This window comes from Bombina bombina, chromosome 7 (assembly GCF_027579735.1).
Source record: "Bombina bombina isolate aBomBom1 chromosome 7, aBomBom1.pri, whole genome shotgun sequence".
NCBI classification, from domain to species: domain Eukaryota; kingdom Metazoa; phylum Chordata; class Amphibia; order Anura; family Bombinatoridae; genus Bombina; species Bombina bombina.
Window position 1 is genome coordinate 273,168,474 of NC_069505.1, and position 21,917 is coordinate 273,190,390.

The 21,917-nt window shown below is 39.4% G+C and overlaps 2 protein-coding genes across 2 annotated transcripts in view; one reads left to right on the forward strand and one right to left on the reverse strand.

Annotated features, from left to right (window-relative positions):
• Window positions 1-21,917, forward strand: part of TMCC1 (transmembrane and coiled-coil domain family 1) — a 392,643-nt gene that overhangs the window by 186,251 nt on the left and 184,475 nt on the right. The window lies entirely within an intron of this gene.
• On the reverse strand, window positions 19,488-20,527 carry LOC128666280 (SOSS complex subunit B1-like). Its single transcript, XM_053720767.1, has one exon. It carries the CDS (start codon window positions 20,381-20,383, stop codon window positions 19,766-19,768), a length of 618 nt encoding a protein of 205 aa, XP_053576742.1. The 5' UTR covers window positions 20,384-20,527; the 3' UTR covers window positions 19,488-19,765.

Consider the following 21,917-nt stretch of genomic DNA (forward strand, 5'->3'; position numbering starts at 1 on the left):
GGACTGATCACACAACAGAAGAAAGGAATTTATCAGGTAAGCATAAATTATGTTTTTTTGTGCCCCCTAGAGTTACCAACTAGTTTTGGGTAATAGGTGTTTATAGATTCTGTACTAATCCATGTCCAGTATTCTCCACGGCAAATGTTGTCAGTGGCATTATGAGGAAGCCAGGTGAATGCAGTTTAATACTTTGTAATATTATAACATTTTCTGTTGCATCAATTAATATAAATTGATGTCATCATAATTTGTGCAACAAACATTGCAAACATTATTTTTTTGTTTGTTGCTTATTTTATATATAAATTTCCGATTTAATGTTTGCAGGGTGGTCAGTAAAACCAGTCAGGTGGTGTGCCCTTTAAATAGGTCCTTATTGAGTGCACTTCATGTTGTTATAACTGACTTCCTTTTGTGTTCTTCACTATATCTAGAACTAAAATTCCATAATGGAGGTGGGAGGGCAAGGGGGCTCCTTACACTGCAGAAATAAATAAATAATTATGTTTTACTTTTAAAAATCCCTGAACTGCATTCTGGCAAGCTGTCTGCCAATACCTAAGATGGTGGTGACCAGGAATGGGAGAGGAGGGAAGTGAGCTGTTTGGGAGGGATCAGAGGGTGGGAGGGTAATCTCTAGACTACAGCCAAAATGAACCTTGCAAGCTAACAGAATAACCCCTTCACTGCCAAGAATTTCAAGTGTGGTGCGCAGCTGTCTCCTAATTGTCAAAAAAACAATAACAAAAGCCATGCATGTCTGCTGTTTCTAAACAGAGGATCACAGAGAAGCTTTTACAACCATTTGGCTGCTGTAGTTGTGTTTAAATAATTGCAGTGAGAAACCCAAAGTTTGCGAAAAAGTTAACATATTTGGTGGCCAAATAGTGGCATCAAATATGCCAAAATGGCCTAGATCTATGCCTTGGGTTGTCTACTTTAAAAAATAATGTATTATATATATATATATATATATGTTTTGTTTTTTTGCATAGGTAAAGTGACTGTCTAGTCAAAAATAAACTTTCATGATTCAGATAGGGCAGCAATTTCAAACAGCTTTCCAATTTACTTTTATCATCAAATTTGCTTTATTCGCTTGGTTTTCTTTGTTGAAAGCTAAACCTAGGTAGGCTCATATGCTAATTTCTAAGCCCTTGAAGGCCACCCCTTATCTCAGCATTTTGACAGCTTTTCACAGCTAGAGGACATAAGTTCATGTAGATAACACTGTGCTCACACACATGGAGTTACCTAGGAGTCAGCACTGATTGACTAAAATGCTGTCTGCAAAGGCTTAGATACAAGGTCATCACAGAGGTAATAAGTATATTAATATAACCATGCTGGTTATGCATAACTGGGGAATTGGGTAATAAAGGGATTATCTATCTTTCTTCTACTAGATACGACGAGTCCACGGATTCATCCTTACTTGTGGGATATTATCCTCCTGCTAACAGGAAGTGGCAAAGAGCACCATAGCAGAGCTGTATATATAGCTCCTCCCTTCTCTCCACCCCCTGTCATTCTCTTTGCCTATACTAGTAATAGGAAGAGGTAAAGTGAAAGAGGTGTAAAAATGATAGTTTTTATTTTCTTCAACAAGGATCATCATAAGTTTCTCAGGTTCGCCTTTCTGGACAAACACTATCAGTTTGTGGCCCTTCCTTTCGGGTTGGCCACAGCTCCCAGAATTTTCACAAAGGTGCTAGGGTCCCTTCTGGCGGTTCTAAGGCCGCGGGGAATAGCAGTGGTGCCCTATCTGGACGATATTTTGATTCAGGCGTCAACTTACCATCTAACCAAATCTCACACGGACATTGTGTTGTCTTTTCTAAGAACTCACGGTTGGAAAGTGAATATAGAAAAGAGTTCACTAGTTCCACTAACAAGAGTTCCATTCCTGGGAACTCTGATAGACATGAAAATATTTCTGACGGAGGTCAGAAAGTTAAAGATTCTAAATACTTGCCGAGCACTTCAGTCCCATCTTAGCACCTGCGTGGCCACGCAGGACTTGGTATGCAGATCTAGTGGACATGTCATCTCTGCCACCGTGGAAACTGCCATTGAGACAGGACCTTCTCATCCAAGGTCCGTTCCAACATATAAATCTAAATTCTCTGCAGCTGACTGCCTGGAGATTGAACGCTTGATTTTATCCAAGCGGGGATTCTCTGAGTCGGTCATTGATACTTTGATTCAGGCTCGAAAGTGCAAGGGCTACTCATGTAGTCGGGTTAGGATTCCTAGGATTTTTTCCTTTCTCCAAGAGAGATTGGAGAAGTGATTATCAGCTAGTTCCTTAAAGGGACAAATTTCTGCTTTGTCAATTTTACTACACAAGCGTCTGGCGGATGTCCCAGACGTTCAGTCTTTTTGTCAGGCTTTAATCAGAATCAAGCCTGTGTTTAAACCTATTGCTCCGCCATGGAGCTTGAATTTAGTTCTCAATGTTCTTCAAGGGGTTCCGTTTGAACCCATGCATTCCATGGATATTAAGCTTTTATCTTGGAAAGTTTTGTTCTTAGTTGCTATCTCTTCTGCTCGGAGGGTTTCTGAGCTTTCTGCGTTATAATGTGATTCGCCTTATCTTATATTCCATTCTGATAAGGTGGTTTTGCGTACTAAACCTGGATTCCTTCCTAAGGTTGTTTCAAATAAGAATATTAATCAGGAAATTGTTGTTGCTTCCTTGTGTCCTAATCCTTCGTCTAAGAAGGAACGTCTGTTACATAACTTGGACGTGGTTCGTGCCTTGAAGTTTTACTTACAAGCGACCAAGGATTTCCATGAAACATCTTCTCTATTCATTGTTTATTCTGGAAAGCGTAGGGGTCAAAAAGCTACGGCTACCTCTCTTTCTTTTTGGCTGAAAAGCATCATCCGCTTGACAGCAGCCTCCTGAAAAAATTACGGCTCATTCTACTAGAGCGGTGGTTCTGTTGAACAGATTTGTAAGGCTGCGACTTGGTCCTCCCTTCATACCTTTTCCAAATTTTCCAAATTTGATACTTTTGCTTCTTCTGAGGCTATTTTTGGGAGAAAAGTTCTTCAAGCAGTGGTGCCTTCCGTTTAGGTATCTGTCTTGTCTGTCCCGTTCATCCATGTCCTGTTGCTTTGGTATTGTATCCCACAAGTAAGGATGAATCCGTAGACTCGTCGTATCTAGTAGAAGAAAAGGAAATTTATGCTTACCTGATAAATTGATTTCTTCTACGATACGACGAGTCCACGGCCCTCCCTGTCATTTTAGACTGATTATATTTTTATTTTCAAAACTTCAGTCACCTCTGCACCTTTTAGCTATTCTTTTCTCTTCCTATACCTTCAGTCGATTGACTGGGGGTGGAGAGAAGGGAGGAGCTATATATACAGCTCTGTTAGCAGGAGGATAATATCCCACAAGTAAGGATGAATCCGTGGACTTGTCGTATCGTAGAAGAAATCAATTTATCAGGTAAGCATAAATTTCCTTTTTAAACATTACAAATTCTGGAGTAGACCGTCCCTTCAAATAAAAAACGAAACAAATGCTCTATTTCTGTTTAAATTGAGTAATAGCAATAATGCTGAAAATTCGCTTGTACTTTGGCCAAGTTTTCCTCTGAAATTCCCAGTAGCGAAGGGGTTAATATTGGTTTATATTTTAGCCAGGTTATCAGATGGGTGATGTGCCTGGGGAGAACACATGGGTGGTTCCTATATTTCATGAATATTTGTAGACCCTGGCTATACAGACAAACATATCAATGTAATTATTAACCATTATTACCCTTCTTGTACTGTCTACCCTCATATACCACCATGTACATTAACATACTCCGCTTAAACTGTTCTTTGCCCTGCAGGCTCTTTTTGTATAGAATGATCCATTATCTGGTCCAGCTAATGCCATTAAAATGGTTATAAATCAAATTTACTCTATTAATGCATCATGTGGGATAGTAAGCACTTCTATAATTTGTGTTTTTGGGCACCAGCTGTTGCATTCATTTATTTATTTATTTTGTTTTAACTCTGTTTTCGAGCTATCACTTGGAAATTACGTTGTGCTTTATGAAAACCTCCTTGTTTTCACATGAGTCTGTACCCTATTAGACAGCAACAAGTAAAGTGGGTCACATGACAATGATGTCATCATTATGCTCCTGTTAAAATTAAATTAAACACTTGTTGCTTTGTGCAAACCTGGTTTTCCCACACTCTCTCCCTAGAGAGGCCAAATAGCACACTGCATGTACCAGGTATTTGTTTTGCAGCACTACTGGGAGCTAGCTGAACATATTGGTAGAGCCAATAACAAGTTTCATGTATGTGCAGCCTCCAATCAGCAGCAGTAGTGCATTGCTGCGCCTGAACCTACCTAGGTGTGCTTTTCAACAAAAGATATCAAGATAACAAAGCAAATTAGATATTTGAAGTAAATTGGAAAGTTGTTTAAAATTGCATGCTCTTTTCGAATCATGGAAGTTACATTTTTACTTTACTGTCCCTTTTAACCGTACAGAAATTTGCATTGATCCAGATTTGGCATGTAGTATGCACTCCCAAACTAATCTTAGTGTTAAGAAAATCAAGGCAATTTTTTTTAAAACAGAATATTTGCATTTTGCAGCAGATTGTCCCTTTAACCATTACAAGCACATATGCACACGTATTCAACTGCAGATGGGCACATATATATATATATATATACACATGCTAGAACCTTTAATCAGGCACAGGAGAGGGGAAGAATTCAGAGATACATAATTCTTTAAAAAATACAATGTGGAGGGGGCGGAGCCAGCGCTCAACAGAGATGGCTGCACCAGAGTGAGCTCCGTGCTGTAAAGAAGGCCAAGCTACCTATAACTAGACAAATCCTAGGTGAACTTAATCAAGTCTACCCTTAAAAACACCTTTGCTACATAGGTGTTCCTAACAGAAGCACTGCAACGCTAAGATCAACAACGGAGACCCCTGCACACTATACGGGCATTCTACAGCACTCCAGCCTGCGGCTTGCAGGGGCTCGATTTCTTCCGACCAAGATTGCTCTGCAATTCGACTGGGGTATTAACCCCAAATGACCCGCTTACTCCGCAACTGACAATTGCGACTCGGAACAAGATATCACTCAGATTGGAGGCATCGAGCGGTAAGAACTGTATACCTAACACACCAAGCGCCATACACACAACACAGGCGCTAAGGCCGCAGACATGGAGGAAAAACCCTAATTTATATTAAGTAACCATACACAGCCTCAGAGATATTGGTATGCTATATGGCCAATTTTGTTAGATGGTGCCAGTTCGACCTAGAAAGATATAAATAATGACGGACAAAGTAAATTTCATAGTGCGTCACAGTTAATTAGATGTGGGCCTACTCAAACATCGCACGATCCTACTCCAACACACACTATGCTTGGGGAGCTATAAGGATATGCCTAACAAAGTGACCGTTAGTTAAAGCTGGGTTTACTGGAGCTGGTACAGTAAGGCATTATTTAACAAAAGACTGAAAATACTTTCTGGTGACTCTCCCTATGCAGTGTCATTAACTTTTGTGCTATACGGCTCCTGTTTTTTATATTACCATACAACGTGTTGTTTTTGCTATATCCTTAGCGGTATTATAAGGCTCATACAGAATCCCTAGCTCAGCCATAGCCCTGGTTTTTAAAAAGTGGCTACGAGGATTTACCTCACTTCTATAACAAGAAATCAGGCTGACATGTCTCCCAAAAAAGGAACCAAGGGGGATAAACCCGGCAAGAAAAAAGTGAGCGGAGTACCCTCTGTAAATAATTTTTTTAAAAGCCTTGATTCTCAGCATGCAACAGGCAATATAGAAATGGAGGCTGGAGGGAGAGAAGATTTTTCGTCCTCAGAGTCTGACTCTGAATCTACTACACACCCAATCACTATTCCCAAAGCTTTGTTAGATTCCTTGCCTTCTAAGAAAGACTTTACATCCCTGGTTCAACAGGTAAAACAGTGCATTCGCGAGGAAATAGCGGATGTGAAAAAAGATTTGGCAGAGATAGGACAAAGGGTAGATAAGCTAGAAGGTGATTCGAGTCAACATGATAAGCTGTTCCATACCTTTACTGACAGGATATCACAACAAGATTCTATAATACTGCAATTGGAAAACAAGGTGGACGACCTGGAGAATAGGAGCCGTCGACAAAACATAAGGATTAGAGGTGTCCCTGAAGAGGTCTTGGCTCACGATCTCGAAACTTATGTCCAAGGACTTTTCGCCTTTATCGTAGATGAGGGTGATGATTCTACATTTGCCCTCGACAGAATACACAGAGCCCTGAGAGCGAGACCTCCGGAAGGCCAGCCACCGAGAGATGTAATCGTTAAAATCACCAGCTATCCTATAAAAGAGATGATAATGAAAAAGGCAAGACAAAAGCACCCTATACAATACAGAGACATCAACTTTCATTTGTTTGAAGACCTATCTTCTAGGACCCTCCAAAAAAGGAGAGACATGTGGCCACTTACTTCCAGACTTCGTCAAAAGAACATACCATACAGATGGGGACATCCTTTTAACCTGCAAATTCTTTGGAAAGGCAGGAAAATGTTCTGCCAAGCCCCAGAAGATTTTCCTCAAGTTTACAAGGAACTGCAGTTAGATCCACCTGGGGCTGGCGAGAATCTAGGAACATCACAGGATAACTCTTCCAATAAAAGAACTCCACTCCCGCAAAGACCGGAGTGGCAGAAGGCTACTTTTCGAAGAAATGAGAAATCTATCTCTAAACAGAATAACAATGTTACTACAAGACAGGACATAACCTGAATCAGTGCCTAGAGACATTGTACTCTGGATGTTCCCATCCAGGAGAGTCCACGCTCCATTCTGTGACCAGAAGCGTTTCTTTATGTAGTGTGTTAAGATATGTTTCATGAGTGAATTTATAGAGTTCAAATTATGTTCTAGTGTTGTCGTATTGCATGCACAATGTTACCATAAAATTGGATCTGGGTTCTCCAACACCCATATAAGACAAGCTGAAGGAGTATAAGACCCAAAGTGTAAAATTATGGGGTGTTGGATGAGCTAGATCCTACTAGATATGTTATATAGATATTAGCTTAAAGGTAGTTAAATACAGGTATCTTAGTACAAGGTATAAGAATTGAATGACCTGAAACATGAAGGTAATATATGGCTTATTGTTTGCATTGACTACACTCTATTCCAACTCTTCTATATCTTTAAGCTTGGCCTAACTTGGCTAATTCCCCCTACCTTTTTCCTTTTTTCTTTTGTGAATCTTTCTGCTGTTGAACTATTGTTTTGACAGTATTATGGTTCTAGCTCAGTGGTTTGACAATGTTAATCTTTTGTTTTTGCTGTTTTTACTAAGCCCAGGGTACGTGCATGATGTCTCTGTTCTCATAGTGTCTCAGGTGGAGAGGAGTATAGTAGAAATCAAGGTATATCGATGAACACACAAGGTAACGACCAATATATAAATATTCTCACCCAAAATGTTAAAGGTTTCAACATCCCACACAAAAGAACAATTGCCCTACAAGATTTACATAAAAGGGGAGGTAAGATTCTTTTTTTGCAGGAAACCCACTTTAAATCAAATTGTATCCCAAGGTATTTTTCTGCCCAATTTCCCCAGCATTTTCATAGTGTCCATCGAGATAAAAAGGTTAACGGGGTCAGTATCCTTATCCATAGGACTATCCCCTTTAAAATACTACAAACTGAGAAAGATAAAGAAGGCAGGTTTTTATGTGTTGTGGGCCTGTTATTTGGTAAACCGATCACTTTAGTTAACTTGTACGCCCCGAACCACCACCAAGATAAGTTTTTTTAAACAAATATCCCAGAAAATTTTTAATATATCCAAAGGCCCAATAGTAGTCGGCGGTGACTTCAATATTCCACTTGACCCACTTCTAGATAGCTCCAATCCTAGCTCCTGTGTCCCACACAAAGTTTTGAAATCAATATGGCAATCTATCAAGACGCTAACCCTCCATGATACCTGGCGTTGTATACATCCTGGTGTCAGGGATTATACCTTTTTTTCATTTCCACATAAGAGTTACTCCCGACTAGACTATATTTTAACGGACCATCTAGCTTTGTCCTATGTCAAGCATTGCACCATAAAACACACCACATGGTCAGACCACTCTTTAGTGGAATGTATCCTGTGTTGGCCTTATGCACCAATCCGCCCCTTCAACTCGAGGCTAGATGACTCACTATTACTAGACCCTCAGCTAGTTGAAACCCTGGCTCAGCAATTGGACACATATTTTTCCATTAACGATACTCCAGAAATTAAATTAGACACACTCTGGGAAGCCCACAAGGCGTATATTAGGGGAGAGCTTATTAAAGTTAAAGCAACTAAGCAAAGAACCAGCAGGGGAGAATACCTGAAACTGGCAGGAGAGATTACTGAACTGGATTATTTGGCAAAACTTAATCCCAAAGATGATAACACTATACAAGCTCTTAGTGAGAAAAGGAAATTATTAAATGAGCATCTCCAATTTGAATCACAGAGGAAAGCCTTTTTCCTACAACAGAAATTTTACGGGGAAAGCAACAAGACGGGTAAATATTTGGCTAGAGCCCTTAAGCGAAAACAGCACAACTCCTACATACACTCACTGTTGACAAATTCAGGTACAAAAGTAGAAGATACGGTTAGGATTGCTAAGATATTTCAAGAATATTACCACAAGCTTTACAATATTAATACAAATAGACCCTTAGACACCCACAAAGAGAAATGCACTAAATATCTTGAGGAGATTACCCTACCTAAACTATCTGACGAGGAGACTCGAACACTGGAGTTGCCCATTAGTGAGAGAGAAATTCTTTCAGCACTTTCGGCTATGAAATAAAAAAAAGCTCCAGGACCCGATGGGTTTTCTGACCTCTATTACAAAACTTTCAAAACCCAACTAGGCCCACACCTTGCTAAATTATTTAACTCCATAGCAGATGGCGGCAGGTTCCCAGACACCATGTTACAGGCCCATATAACGGTCATCCCTAAGCCGGGGAAACCTTCTACGACTCCAGCTAACTTTAGACCTATATCCCTACTAAATGTAGACATAAAATTGTATGCAAAAATACTAGCTAATCGGATGAATGATTTACTCCCCACACTGATTGATGCTGACCAGGTGGGATTTGTGAAGGGGAGGGAGGCTAGAGATAATGTGGGCAAGGTTATTACTTTAATGGATCAAATTAAAGTTTCGAAAAGCCCTGCTGTTCTCCTTTTCGACGGATGCAGAAAAGGCATTCGACAGGCTAAATTGGACCTTCTTGCATTCCACACTACTTAAATTCGGTTTCCCTTCTAAATTTATCTCCCAAATTCTAGCTTTATACACCAATCCATCTGCGCAAGTAAGGGTCAATGGTCTACTGTCGGATGCCTTTGAGATACGCAACGGGACCAGACAGGGTTGCCCTTTGTCCCCGTTGTTATTTGTTTTGTCCTTAGAACCCCTTGCAGCTAGGATTCGTATTAACCCGAAGATAAGAGGTATAGAGGTACATAATACCTCTTTCAAACTAGCAATGTTTGCTGACGATGTCTTGATGACACTGTCAGACCCAGCAGAATCCCTTAAAGAGGCTCAAGCAGAATTAACTTATTATAACTCGTTTTCAGACTTTTTGGTTAACTCATCAAAGTCAGAGTTGTACCCTATAAACCTCTCAACAGATTTATTAGCTGACATCAGAAACAATAGTCCCTATAAGATTAATTTGACATCCTTGAAATATCTGGGTGTATACTTGACCTCGAGCGAGACTGCCCTACGTAAACTTAACTATGGGAGACTTATAACCGAATTCCAATCCCTAACCTCTAGATGGTTACCCAAACAAAATATATCGTGGCTGGGTAGGATCTCTGCAGCGAAGATGATGTTACTACCTAAGGCCCTTTATCTTTTCCAAGCCCTACCACTGGGGAATGTTAATAGGGAAATACATAAGTTACAAACAATTCTGAACTCCTACATTTGACAGAGGAGACCCCCTAGGATATCCCAAAATGTTATGTATGCTCCTAGAGAAGGAGGGGGACTGGGAGTACCAAATTTATATTGGTATAAAGCAGCCGTATCATTAGGTAGAATTGTAGATTGTTGCCACCAAAATAAATTTTCATATAAAAAACTGGTCCAATTAGAGGGTCAGCTACTGAATATACCACATATGGGAGGCCTATGCTGGGCACCACAACCCAGTACCATACCGATAGCAACCAACAGGCTATACACTATCACTCATGAGACATGGGCGGTCTGGACAACTTATAGAAACAAATTCCAAAAAATGTCGACACCATACTCCCCATTGACTACTTTACTATACAACACAGAACTGGGAAAGGACAAGGTTGAATTGGGGCGGAGGGCTGGAGGGATGAATACGCTAGATGACCTTATCCCAATTGGCACATTAGTGCAGAAGGGTAAAATGTTAGATGGACAGACCTTGCAAGAGCGAGGCCACAAATGCTTCTCTTCTTGGTTCAGATTACATCAGGTTAGACACTACATATATACACACAAACATAGAACAGACTTTCTAAGACCGCTAACTACCTTCGAGCTGATATGTGCAGGAATTAAGGTGGGTACCATGCTTCACATTTGGTGGGACTGTGATCTAATCCAACCGTACTGGAGAGCTATTTTCCAGGAGATTGGAAAGGTTATAGGTTTAACAATAGAACCGACCTCACAGGTTGTGATTTTCAATGACTTATCTAATGTTACATGTCAAATAAGGCGCGCGCTAACACAGATAATGATTAATGCTGCTAAAAAATTAATTCCAAGACATTGGAAATCAACGTATGTTCCGACACTTGATAACTGGATAGAACAAGTAGATTTTATCATTAAAATGGAGAGATATCACTATTACTCCAATAGTAGATTGAATGTATATCATGACATTGTGTTCTTATGGGAACAGTATAGATTTAAGCCGTAGGTCTAACAAAACATCTATCTAAAATCAGGGATGCCCCGAGAAACAATGTGAATAGGTGAAAAAAAAAAGAGACCACTTGAGAAGAGAGACATGAGATATGAGATGAAAAGCATGATTTAACCCTGGGCCATAGTTTGGTAATTTATCTTACAGTGTATTAGCAACAAAGATCGTGTTATTTTTTGTTTATTGTTGTATCATAAAAGCCTTAAGTTTGCATTGCCGCTAAGAGACACTTGAAGGAAATTCCGGATCTATAGTCCATACTTTATTGCCTCCACCAGGATACTGGAGAGACACTTAAGAGACTTATGTCAGCTCTGGTGGAATGTACAAGTTTCTTACATTGATATGCTGTTTATTTAAATAATCTTGTATGTGACTCAAAATTGCGAATAAAGGTTTTATAAAACTCAAAAAAAAAAAAAAAAAAAAAAAATACAATGTGACGTCAACAGATACCTGTGTTTTGGGATATTTTCCACCCATTTTAACTCCTTGGCTTCCTGAGCATGCTTTGCGAGGGATTTGCAGTTCTTTTGGGGGGCAAATGGTTTACTACCCTGTTATATCAAACACAAGAATGCACAGCACATAGCAGAATTTGTGCATGTGAGCAGACAGGACATTTATTTTACCTTTCACCTACTAGGGTGGGAAAGCAAAAGCAAAAGTGATTTTCCTGTACACGTCCTGATAACCTCCCACTGAACAAATCACTAGGGCACTTGTCTTTCATCATAATCACAACAGGTCCAGTGCGCTCGCCAATATTCCAAGGCTTTTCCTGGTAACATCAGACTTGTCCAGCCAAAGTCCCTGGGGCTATTTGTGCACTTTTTGACTCCTAGTTTGTATTAAAGGGACATGAAACAATTTTTTTTTTCTTTCATGATTCAGATAGAGAATACAATTTTTAAAGATTCCTATTTGCCTTATTATCAAATTTGCTTTGTTCTCATGTTATTCTTTGATGAAGAGATATCTAGATATGTAGCGCGCACATGTTGGCAGCACTTTTTCCTGTGCTCCTTTCAAGTGATTTAGCTTATGTATAACATTGTAGCAAAACTGCTGCCATATAGTGGTACAGGCATGTGCTCACATCTGAGCTTACATCTCTGCTTTTCACCAAAGGATAACCAGAAAAAGAAGAACATTTGATAAAAGAAGTAAATTGGAAGTTTTTGGTTGTTTTTAAATTGTATGTTCTTTCTCAATCATGAAAGAAACATTTTGGGTTTCATGTCCCTTTAAGTATATATTTTATGTGAATAAACTTTGGAGGAATTTTCCGCATATTTCTTATCTACCGTCCCCCATTAGACTCATGTGCAATGCTTGTCGTAAATGGCGCATTATATGTTGCTTATGGGGCATAATGGCGTCATACATTAGTGGTTGTATTGTCGCACAAATACTTACCTCTAGCTAGGTGTTTAACCTCCTGCAAAGGAATTAAGCACATAGTTAATTCCACGCTCAGGATCTGCTAGTGTTGCCGTTACTGAGCAATACATGGCCAGTCAACCAATCTGGAGCGGTATACAAATGTAGCTGCCTATCATCTGCCATTTCCTGTTCAGGACTGGCTTGGCAGAGCAAATGTACTTTGTTCTCTTGGTATCTATTGTTGAAAAAGACTATTTACTAGTTGGTGATTGGAGCCTACACACACATTTTTATCTTGTGATTGGCTTAGTAAATGTGCTCAGCTAGCTCTCAGTAGGGCCTTGCTGCTCCTTCGGCAAAGGATTTCAAGGAAATGAAGCAAATTTGTTAATAAAAGTAAATTGTAAAATTGTTTAAAATTGTATGCTCCATCTAAATCCTTAAAGAAAAAAATGTTTCACGTCCCTTTTAAGAAGCACGGGTCTTGACCATTGCTTCCTAACCTCTCCACCACTTCAGGCGAGAGGGATTAAAATCACCCCTGACTGATCTGCCTGGTCATGCAATGATAAATATGTGCTTAACCCTTTTGGCGGTGTTAAACACATAGTAAAAGAAGAAAAAGTATTTAAAAACAAAATGCTCTAATGAAATAGAATATTTTACTTGTACATTTTGTGGTTAAATGTCCCTTTAATTATGCACACTGCACACTTTATTCCTTTTAGCTTTACTAAGCCAAGCAATATTTTTCAGTCATTTTCTGCTATTTTGCAATATTTATATCCTGTTTTTAATGTTCTTCATAAAGATCTTTGATTCCCAAATGGGGAAAGTGCACTTTTACCCCGTGACGATTATCTCCGTTTCGTAGTCATAAGATTTGGAAGTGTTCCTGTTACATGTATGATGTGATCTTAGCAGGAAACGCATTTATTTATGAGACCCTGATCCAGCCACGCTGGGGTTTAATAAAGGACATCAGATAATAGGAAGTTTGTGAAAGGCTCTGTGTGCAAAGGTTACAGCTAGAAAGAATAGTGCCTGGTACTGCCAGTGTCCCCCTCTCTGGCTGGCACATCTATACCCTCCCCATGTGATGTTTCTACCAAGTAGGGCAATTGTATTCTTTATTTAAAACTTGCTTAGTAGAAACAGACTCTAATATTACAAATATATTAAAGGGACATTAATCACTAAATACATGCTAGATAGAATGATGCATTCAAAGAAAAGATTAGTCCATGACTAACATGTAGATGTATTTTTTAAAGTTTCATTAGTTGTTTAAAAAGTGACAAAATAAGTGTAAAGTTTTAGTGTCTATAAAACACTGGGAGCTGCCATGTTGTAACTTGTGTTACCTTCTCTGCTGTGGCCAATTAGGGTCAGTTATAAATAGGTCACTAGAGTGTGCAGCCAATGGTTGTGCTGGATTTAACAGTGTTCTACACTTCCATTTTCTAAAAGGAACTGAAAAACTTACAATTTCAGAATGGAATTACAGGAAAGGGGGGGCAAAATAAATAATGAAAGTATATTGCAGAGTTGTTTTACTATATACAATTTATCATTTTATATTACCATCTCAAAGTTTTTAATGTCCCTTTAAAGGGACATACAAGGTGTAGAAATAAACTACTCTGTGTTATATGGAAGCAATAAAAGTGCAATAATACAATGCTCTAACTGTTAAAGTCAGCTCTAGAACAGCAATGTACTACTGGGAGCCAACAACAAGAGGCATACGTGTGTAGCTGCCAGTCATCGGATAGCAACCACAAGTGCATTGCTGCTCCTTCAGCAAAGGAGATCTTGGAAACAAATGTTGGTAATAGAAGTAATAGAGTTTAATTATGATTTTGTTGCCCATTTAATTGCTTTAAAGGGACAGTCAACACCAATTTTTTTGTTAAAAAGATAGTTAATCCCTTTATTACCCATTCCCCAGTTGTGCATAACCAACACAGTTATATTAATATACTTTTTACCTCTGTGATTACCTTGTATCTAAGCCTCTGCAAACTGCCCCCTTATTTAAGTTCTTTTGACAGACTTGCATTTTAGCCAATCAGTGCTCACTCCTAGGTAACGTCGTGTGCGTGAGCTAAATGTTATCTATATGAAACACATGAACTAATGCCCATTGCCCACTAGTGGTGGAGAACTGTCAAAATGCATTCAGATTAGAGGTGGCCTTCAAGGTCTAAGAAATTAGCATATGAACCTCCTAGTTTTAGCTTTCAACTAAGAATACCAAGAGAACAAAGCAAAATTGGTGATAAAAGTAAATTGGAAAGTTGTTTAAAATGACATGCTCTATCTGAATCATGAAAGTTTTTTTTTTTGGACAAGACTGTTCCTTTAACTTAAGTGGTTAGCAAATGATTGTGAAGTTAAATATTCACGTCACTGATTGATTAATCTACGCAAGTAGATGAGAAATGTGTTTGAAATATAAGAGCCATCTGAAAAGGCCCTTTAGGAGGATAGAATTTAGAAGCTAGAACTAGGATCTGTACCTCAGTAGCTCCCAGGATTTATTTTGCCCATCTTCATGGACTATTAAAGAGACGTTCTATGTGCATTCTTTTGCACTACCGACACTAGTTTATTATGTGTTTAACTCACATAATGGGATTTAAACACATATGCAAAGTCCCACAAAGCAGGAAATCACTGTTGAGCCAACCAGAAGTGGTAGACTTATGATCTGTCAATCAACGCCCACTTTCTGCTCTGAAGCCAGAATGCAGACAGAGGAGCTTCCTATGGGAAGGGTAAATGCACTTAGACAAAAGCACTTAAAGGGACAGTTAAACACCTTGTAATTACATGCGATTTCTGTTGTGTTACTATAGAATAACATTTCAGCAAGGTCTAAACATTTGTGAAACAAATTAACATCCTTTTTACTGCAGTTATTTTTCAACACACACATTTCACCCACCATTTGCCTTATTTAGAGGAGTCAATCTGGGTTTTAATCCACAGACAACAAGGCTAGTTACTGTCATAAAGTTAGTATAAAGTGAATTGTTTTACAGTTGTTTTCTGGTGAAAGCAGTTAGGGATACATATGTAGCAGAGTTAGCCTTAATAAGTCAGCAGAGCTCACTTCAATTTCTTAGAATTAGAAATTGCTCTATTTCTTTCCCATTGGCATGGAGAGTCCACAAATCCATTATAATTACTAGTGAGAATTAAATTCCTGGTCACCAAGTGGAGGCAAAGAACACCCGAGCAGAGCTGTTAAGTGTCACTCCTATTACCCATATTACCCAGTCATTCTTTGCCTCGTTCATCGGGTGGATGTGCAAAGATGGTGTCTGAAGATATGAAATTAAAATGTAATTGGGGCAAAATAAATAATGAAAATATATTGCAAAGTTCTTTCAATATGCATAACTAAACATTTTACATAAAATGTGTACTGTCCCTTTAAAACCGCAAGGCAGAAAAGCAAACATGTAACAGGAGACCACTGAGAAATTTACAGGTTACGTAATGTAAATAAAGCCAGCTTTTTGTTGCTTCAGGGTTAGGTTGCAGTATCATTGTTATTCTTATCATTCATTTGTAAAGCATCTCTGTATCCTGCAGCCCTGAGAGTGCCTAATTATATCCGTACACAGCGCTTTACAGACAGTAAGATAATATTTACTGTCATTTATTTATTAAGTGACACTAAATTCCATGATGCTGGGAACATTAGTAAAGTTGTGAAATGATGTTGATTTATGGTAAAAAAAAGGAAATACACCTGCTGTGAAATGGATCCAAATGTAAAGTGACAATAGTGCCTGCTCCTATAGAATCTGTGAGTTCTGTGACTACAATGTGCAGACAACTGGCAGCTGCATTTTATCCAGTAAAAGGGACATAAGTGCAAAATGCTCTAGTATGCATTTTATTAGTGCACTTTTGATTTCAAATAATTGTGGGATTAAACACATAGTTAAAGTCAGCTCCCAGTAGTGCATTGCTGCGTCTGAGTAAATTTGATAAAAGAAGTAAATTTAAGTCCTAAAAAAAATGCATTCTTTATCTGAACTATTTAAAGGCACATGAAACATTTTTTTTCTTTCATGATTAAGATAGAAAAGAAAGTTTTAAACAATTATCCAATTTACTTCTATTATCTAATTTGCTTAATTTTCTTAATATCCTTTTTTGAAGAAGCAGCAATGCACTACTGGGAGCTAGCTGAATGCATTGAGTGAGCCAATAACACGAGGCATATATGTGCAGCCACCAAGCAGCAGCTCCTGAGCCTACCTAGGTATCTTTTTCAACAAAGGATAGCAAGAGAACCAAACATATTAGCTAATAGGCGTAAATTGGAAAGTCTTTTAAAATCGCATGCTCTATCTGAATCATTAAAACCAATATGGTTTCATGACACTTTTAATGTTCCTTTAAGGAACCTCCACGCTAAGTATTCTATCATGAATATGTAAGAATCAGAAGTTACACATCCACAATATTGTTGCATGAAAGAGGTTCTTAAAGCTGTTTCAGTTAATATTAAAGTTAACATGAAGTGCACGTTTTCACATTAACCCCTTAACACCTGGTCGTTAAGGGGCCTTTCTACTATACCCTCCCTTAGTGATAAATAGTGATAACGCTATAGAAAGGCTGTCCCTTAAGGGGTTAAGCATCTGTAGGGACTCATTGGCTAACTGTTACTAGCAACAGTGACATGCCCAAAGATATAAAAACAGAACATCATTTTTGTTCAGTAGTATAGAAACATCTATTTTTCAGATTTAAGAACCCCCACAAAAAAACCTACTTTTTATGTAACGGTGAAAACCTTTTATTTCACTATCTCACCAGAAGGTGGCAGTACAGCACATGCCTTGTAAACCTATGTCTTGTTAGCAGCACATTGGGCGAATATAGGTTAATAAAAGTCCTGGGAAACATTTACACTCTTTTATCACTATATTTACTAGTGCAGCATTATCTCTTTAAACTGTATTCTAGCTATTTGAAATGTGTTACACAGTATAAAATATATTCCCCAATTGGAAATGCAGCTGTGGGTTTAAAAGGACATTGAACACAATTTTTTGCTTTCATGATTCAGACAGAGCATGTCATTTTAAACAAATTTCTATTGTATTTTTATTATTACATTTTCCTCGTTCTCTTTGTACCTTTTGTTGAAAATCATTGATTTAAAGGAACGGTAATCATTCTATCGCAAATCGAGATTGTGCTCAAGCAAAGTGTTTTCTTTCAACTCATAATACGAGTGGTAAGCCCGACGGGCACAAAGCCCCTATTGCTCACATGCACTTGTAATCTGGCCCTAAGTATTTAAAAATAAGGAGAGCCATATGCACATTATTGTCAGTCACTACTGCACCAAGCGGGACTCAGTGACCCAATAGGAGAGTCATACGCACCCATCACTTTCTAGTGGTTATGCACATTGTCAGTCACTACTGCACCAAGCGGGACTCAGTGACCCAATAGGAGAGTCATACGCACCCATCACTTTGCAGTGGTCACGCACATTGTCAGTAGTCACTACTGCACCAAGCGAGACTCAGTGACCCAATAGGAGAGTCACACGCACCCATCACTTTCTAGTGGTTATGCACATTATTGTCAGTCACTACTGCACCAAGCGGGACTCAGTGACCCAATAGGAGAGTCACACGCACCCATCACTTTGCAGTGGTTATGCACATTATTGTCAGTCACTACTGCACCAAGCGGGGCTCAGTGACCCAATAGGAGAGTCATACGCACCAATCACTTTGCAGTGGTCACGCACATTGTCAGTAGTCACTACTGCACCAAGCGGGGCTCAGTGACCCAATAGGAGAGTCACACGCACCCATCACTTTCTAGTGGTTATGCACATTATTGTCAGTCACTACTGCACCAAGCGGGACTCAGTGACCCAATAGGAGAGTCATACGCACCCATCACTTTGCAGTGGTCACGCACATTGTCAGTAGTCACTACTGCACCAAGCGGGACTCAGTGACCCAATAGGAGAGTCATACGCACCCATCACTTTGTTGTTGTTTTTTGTTGTTTTTTTTTTTTTGTTTTTTTGTTTTTTCAGGGCTCTAAGTTTAATGATAATTGTTATGCAAATATAGCACCTACATATTTTTTTAAATTAGTGCATTTTCCCATTCTTATTATTATTTCATTCACTCTACTCATTCATAAAAAATAGACCAAAGCACTTAATCCAAAAATGTACATGTATGGTTTAAATTCGTCAATTTAGTCATGGGTCTTAAAATGGTTCAGTCACAGTGGTTAGTGGATCACTGAATTGCTCAATAAGAGAGTTTGCACTTCTGCTCATAAAAAATACAAAACCAAATTGGTTTTCTAATAAATTCTTATTATTTGTCTGCATCCCTGTTTGGCATAGACTTCACTTTAACTCGTCTGTCAGCCAAGGGGTTAATGTAGGCTGTACTATCATGTTGTGGCATTGTGTTTATCTAGAGCAGAAGATGTCCACCTGTCTTCTCCATATTATATTCTCCAACCTTTTTATAGTGCAACCATGAAAAACCACTAGAAAATTGCTATATATTTTATCCAAACCATCCTAAGATGAGGAATTTTCTTTTAGTGCACCCTATACATTTAAAGGATAGTATAGGGATTGCTATTAACACACTTTTTGTGCTTGTATTACAAGTGGTGAGTTAAGCACAATCCAAACTATCGCTATAAAATGTAGCACTTTTAAAGACCAGACGTAAACCATTATTATTAATAGTATAGCACGGAACTATATATCCACCTGTCTTTCCATATTATATTCTCCAACCTTTTTATAGTTAAAATTAGAGCACAATACAACACCACATAAGCTTAATATATTTGGCAAAGTTCTAACCTTAATATATTCAGTTTACCTCTTCGATTCACTGTGTTTTTCACCAGTGTTAGAAATCTGGGTGTACTAAATGATTCAATTAACTTGTTTATCAGCAGGCAGCTTTGTGAGTAAACATGGCTTCATCACTCTAATTAAGAATCAGTCTAGATTCTCCTTGAAAAACATGGGCGCCAATTCGTAATTCACAGTTATCGTTCACGGCTGCCTTCATTTTGACTTTGGGCATACCGGATTTTCCATTGATCTACATATGACAGAGTCTACAGTGATTCAGAATAGCTGTTAAGTCTTCAAGTTTCCATAAATGTTTTTGTCTTTCATGCTGTGCAATGCAATAAAGTCCTTGCATAACGTTACCAAAACCCAACTAAAGTCTGTCTTACAAACATGGTGGAGTCTGTTTGTGTCTGGTAAAAATGATCAAGAGCTGGTTTTAACTGTAAAGGTAAATTGTTGCTGCTATCTTTTTCCTGAGCGCCTTGTCTCTTTGCCATTGCTCACTGGGTTGGGGGCACCAGTGAGAGAGTGGTTGGGTTGGCTTCGGGTTATGCGGCCACTGGTCTGATGAGGGAGAGGCGGCAGAGGCTGGTGTGTGGCAGGTCCTGAGCTATTATTTCCATTTCCATTGGGCAGATCAGAAGCTGGAGGAGTCTGGTTGTTGGATGAGCTGTGATTTGCTGATCCAGTCACGTTCTCTGCCTGTGCCTTCTTGTTTTGGGATTGCTGGGCCACATATTCAGGGTTTGGCTCACTAAAGTTGGGAACCTCCGAGTAAACCATACAAAACTCTCCAATCTTCTGTAGATCACCTCCTCGTCCTGTATATAAAGTTAAGCAACCTTTAAATACAGATGCATATCCTTTAGTGAGTCGGGTGATGTCTCCGGGTTGGATTAAGGTCCCTACGTCGTCCCAAACAGAGATGTTGATGCTACCAGTTTTGTCAGCCACTTTACAGGTTCTAACCTCATGCCCATCCTTTGTCTTGGTTACTCTGCCTGTTTCCAAGACAATAAAAAGGACGTTCAGGTTCTTCAGGCCAGGTTTAACATCTTTCACAAACGTTTCTGTTGTCATAATGATCTTCTAAATCACTCCAGCCACTTCAGCGCCTGATGCGATATGCACTTAAGTTTAAAGATCCGCTGCCACAGTCACGACAGCGACCCCTCCGATCACGATATGGATGGCATCTCCTTCCTCGGGATCAGTTTGCTGTTCGCTTCTCTAGCAGGAAGTCATTGAGTTACATGGACCAATCGGGATAATAGCACTAAACCAATTAGAAACGGCCATTACAAGTGTTCGACCCATCACTTTGTAGTGGTTATGCACATTATTGTCAGTAGTCACTACTGCACCAAGCGGGACTCGGTGACCCAATAGGAGTGCCATACGCACCAATCACTTTGCAGTAGTCATGCACATTATTGTCAGTAGTCACTACTGCACCAAGCGGGACTCAGTGACCCAATAGGAGAGTCATATGCACCCATCACTTTGCAGTGGTCATGCACATTGTCAGTAGTCACTACTGCACCAAGCGAGACTCAGTGACCCAATAGGAGAGTCATACGCACCCATCACTTTGCAGGGGTCATGCACATTATTGTCAGTAGTCACTACTGCACCAAGCAAGACTCAGTGTCCCAATAGGAGAGTCATACGCACTCATCACTTTGTAGTGGTTATGCACATTATTGTCAGTAGTCACTACTGCACCAAGTGAGACTCAGAGACTCGGTGACCCAATAGGAGAGTAATATGCACCAATCACTTTGCAGTGGTCACGCACATTGTCAGTAGTCACTACTGCACCAAGCGAGACTCGTGACCCAATAGGAGAGTCATACGCACCAATCACTTTGCAGTGGTCACGTACATTGTCAGTAGTCACTACTGCACCAAGTGAGACTCAGTGACCCAATAGGAGAGTCATACGCACCAATCACTTTGCAGTGGTCACGTACATTGTCAGTAGTCACTACTGCACCAAGCGATACTCAGTGACCCAATAGGAGAGTCATACGCACCCATCACTTTGCAGGGGTCATGCACATTATTGTCAGTAGTCACTACTGCACCAAGTGAGACTCAGAGACTCGGTGACCCAATAGGAGAGTCATATGCACCAATCACTTCGCAGTGGTCACGCACATTGTCAGTAGTCACTACTGCACCAAGCGGGACTCAGTGACCCTATAGGAGAGTCATATGCACCAATCACTTTGCAGTGGTCACGCACATTGTCAGTAGTCACTACTGTAGAAATAACATACGCTAACAAGTCAGAGCATTTTGATTTTGCACTAGATCATCTCTTTACAGTAGGGATGGGGAACCTTGGCCCTCCAGATGTTTCAGAACTACACTTCCTGTGATGCTCAACTGGACTTCAGAGTGCCTAAGCATCATGGGTAATGTAGTTCTGAAACATCAGGAGTGCCAAGGATCCCCATCCCTGCTTTATGATAGTTTTATGGTTCAGGTAGAGCTTGAATTTCAACAGACTTTTTAATTTACTTCTGTTATCAAATTTGCTTTTTTTTCTCTTGGTATCCTTTGTTGAAAAGTATAGCTAGGTTGGCCCAAGAGCAGCAATACACTACTG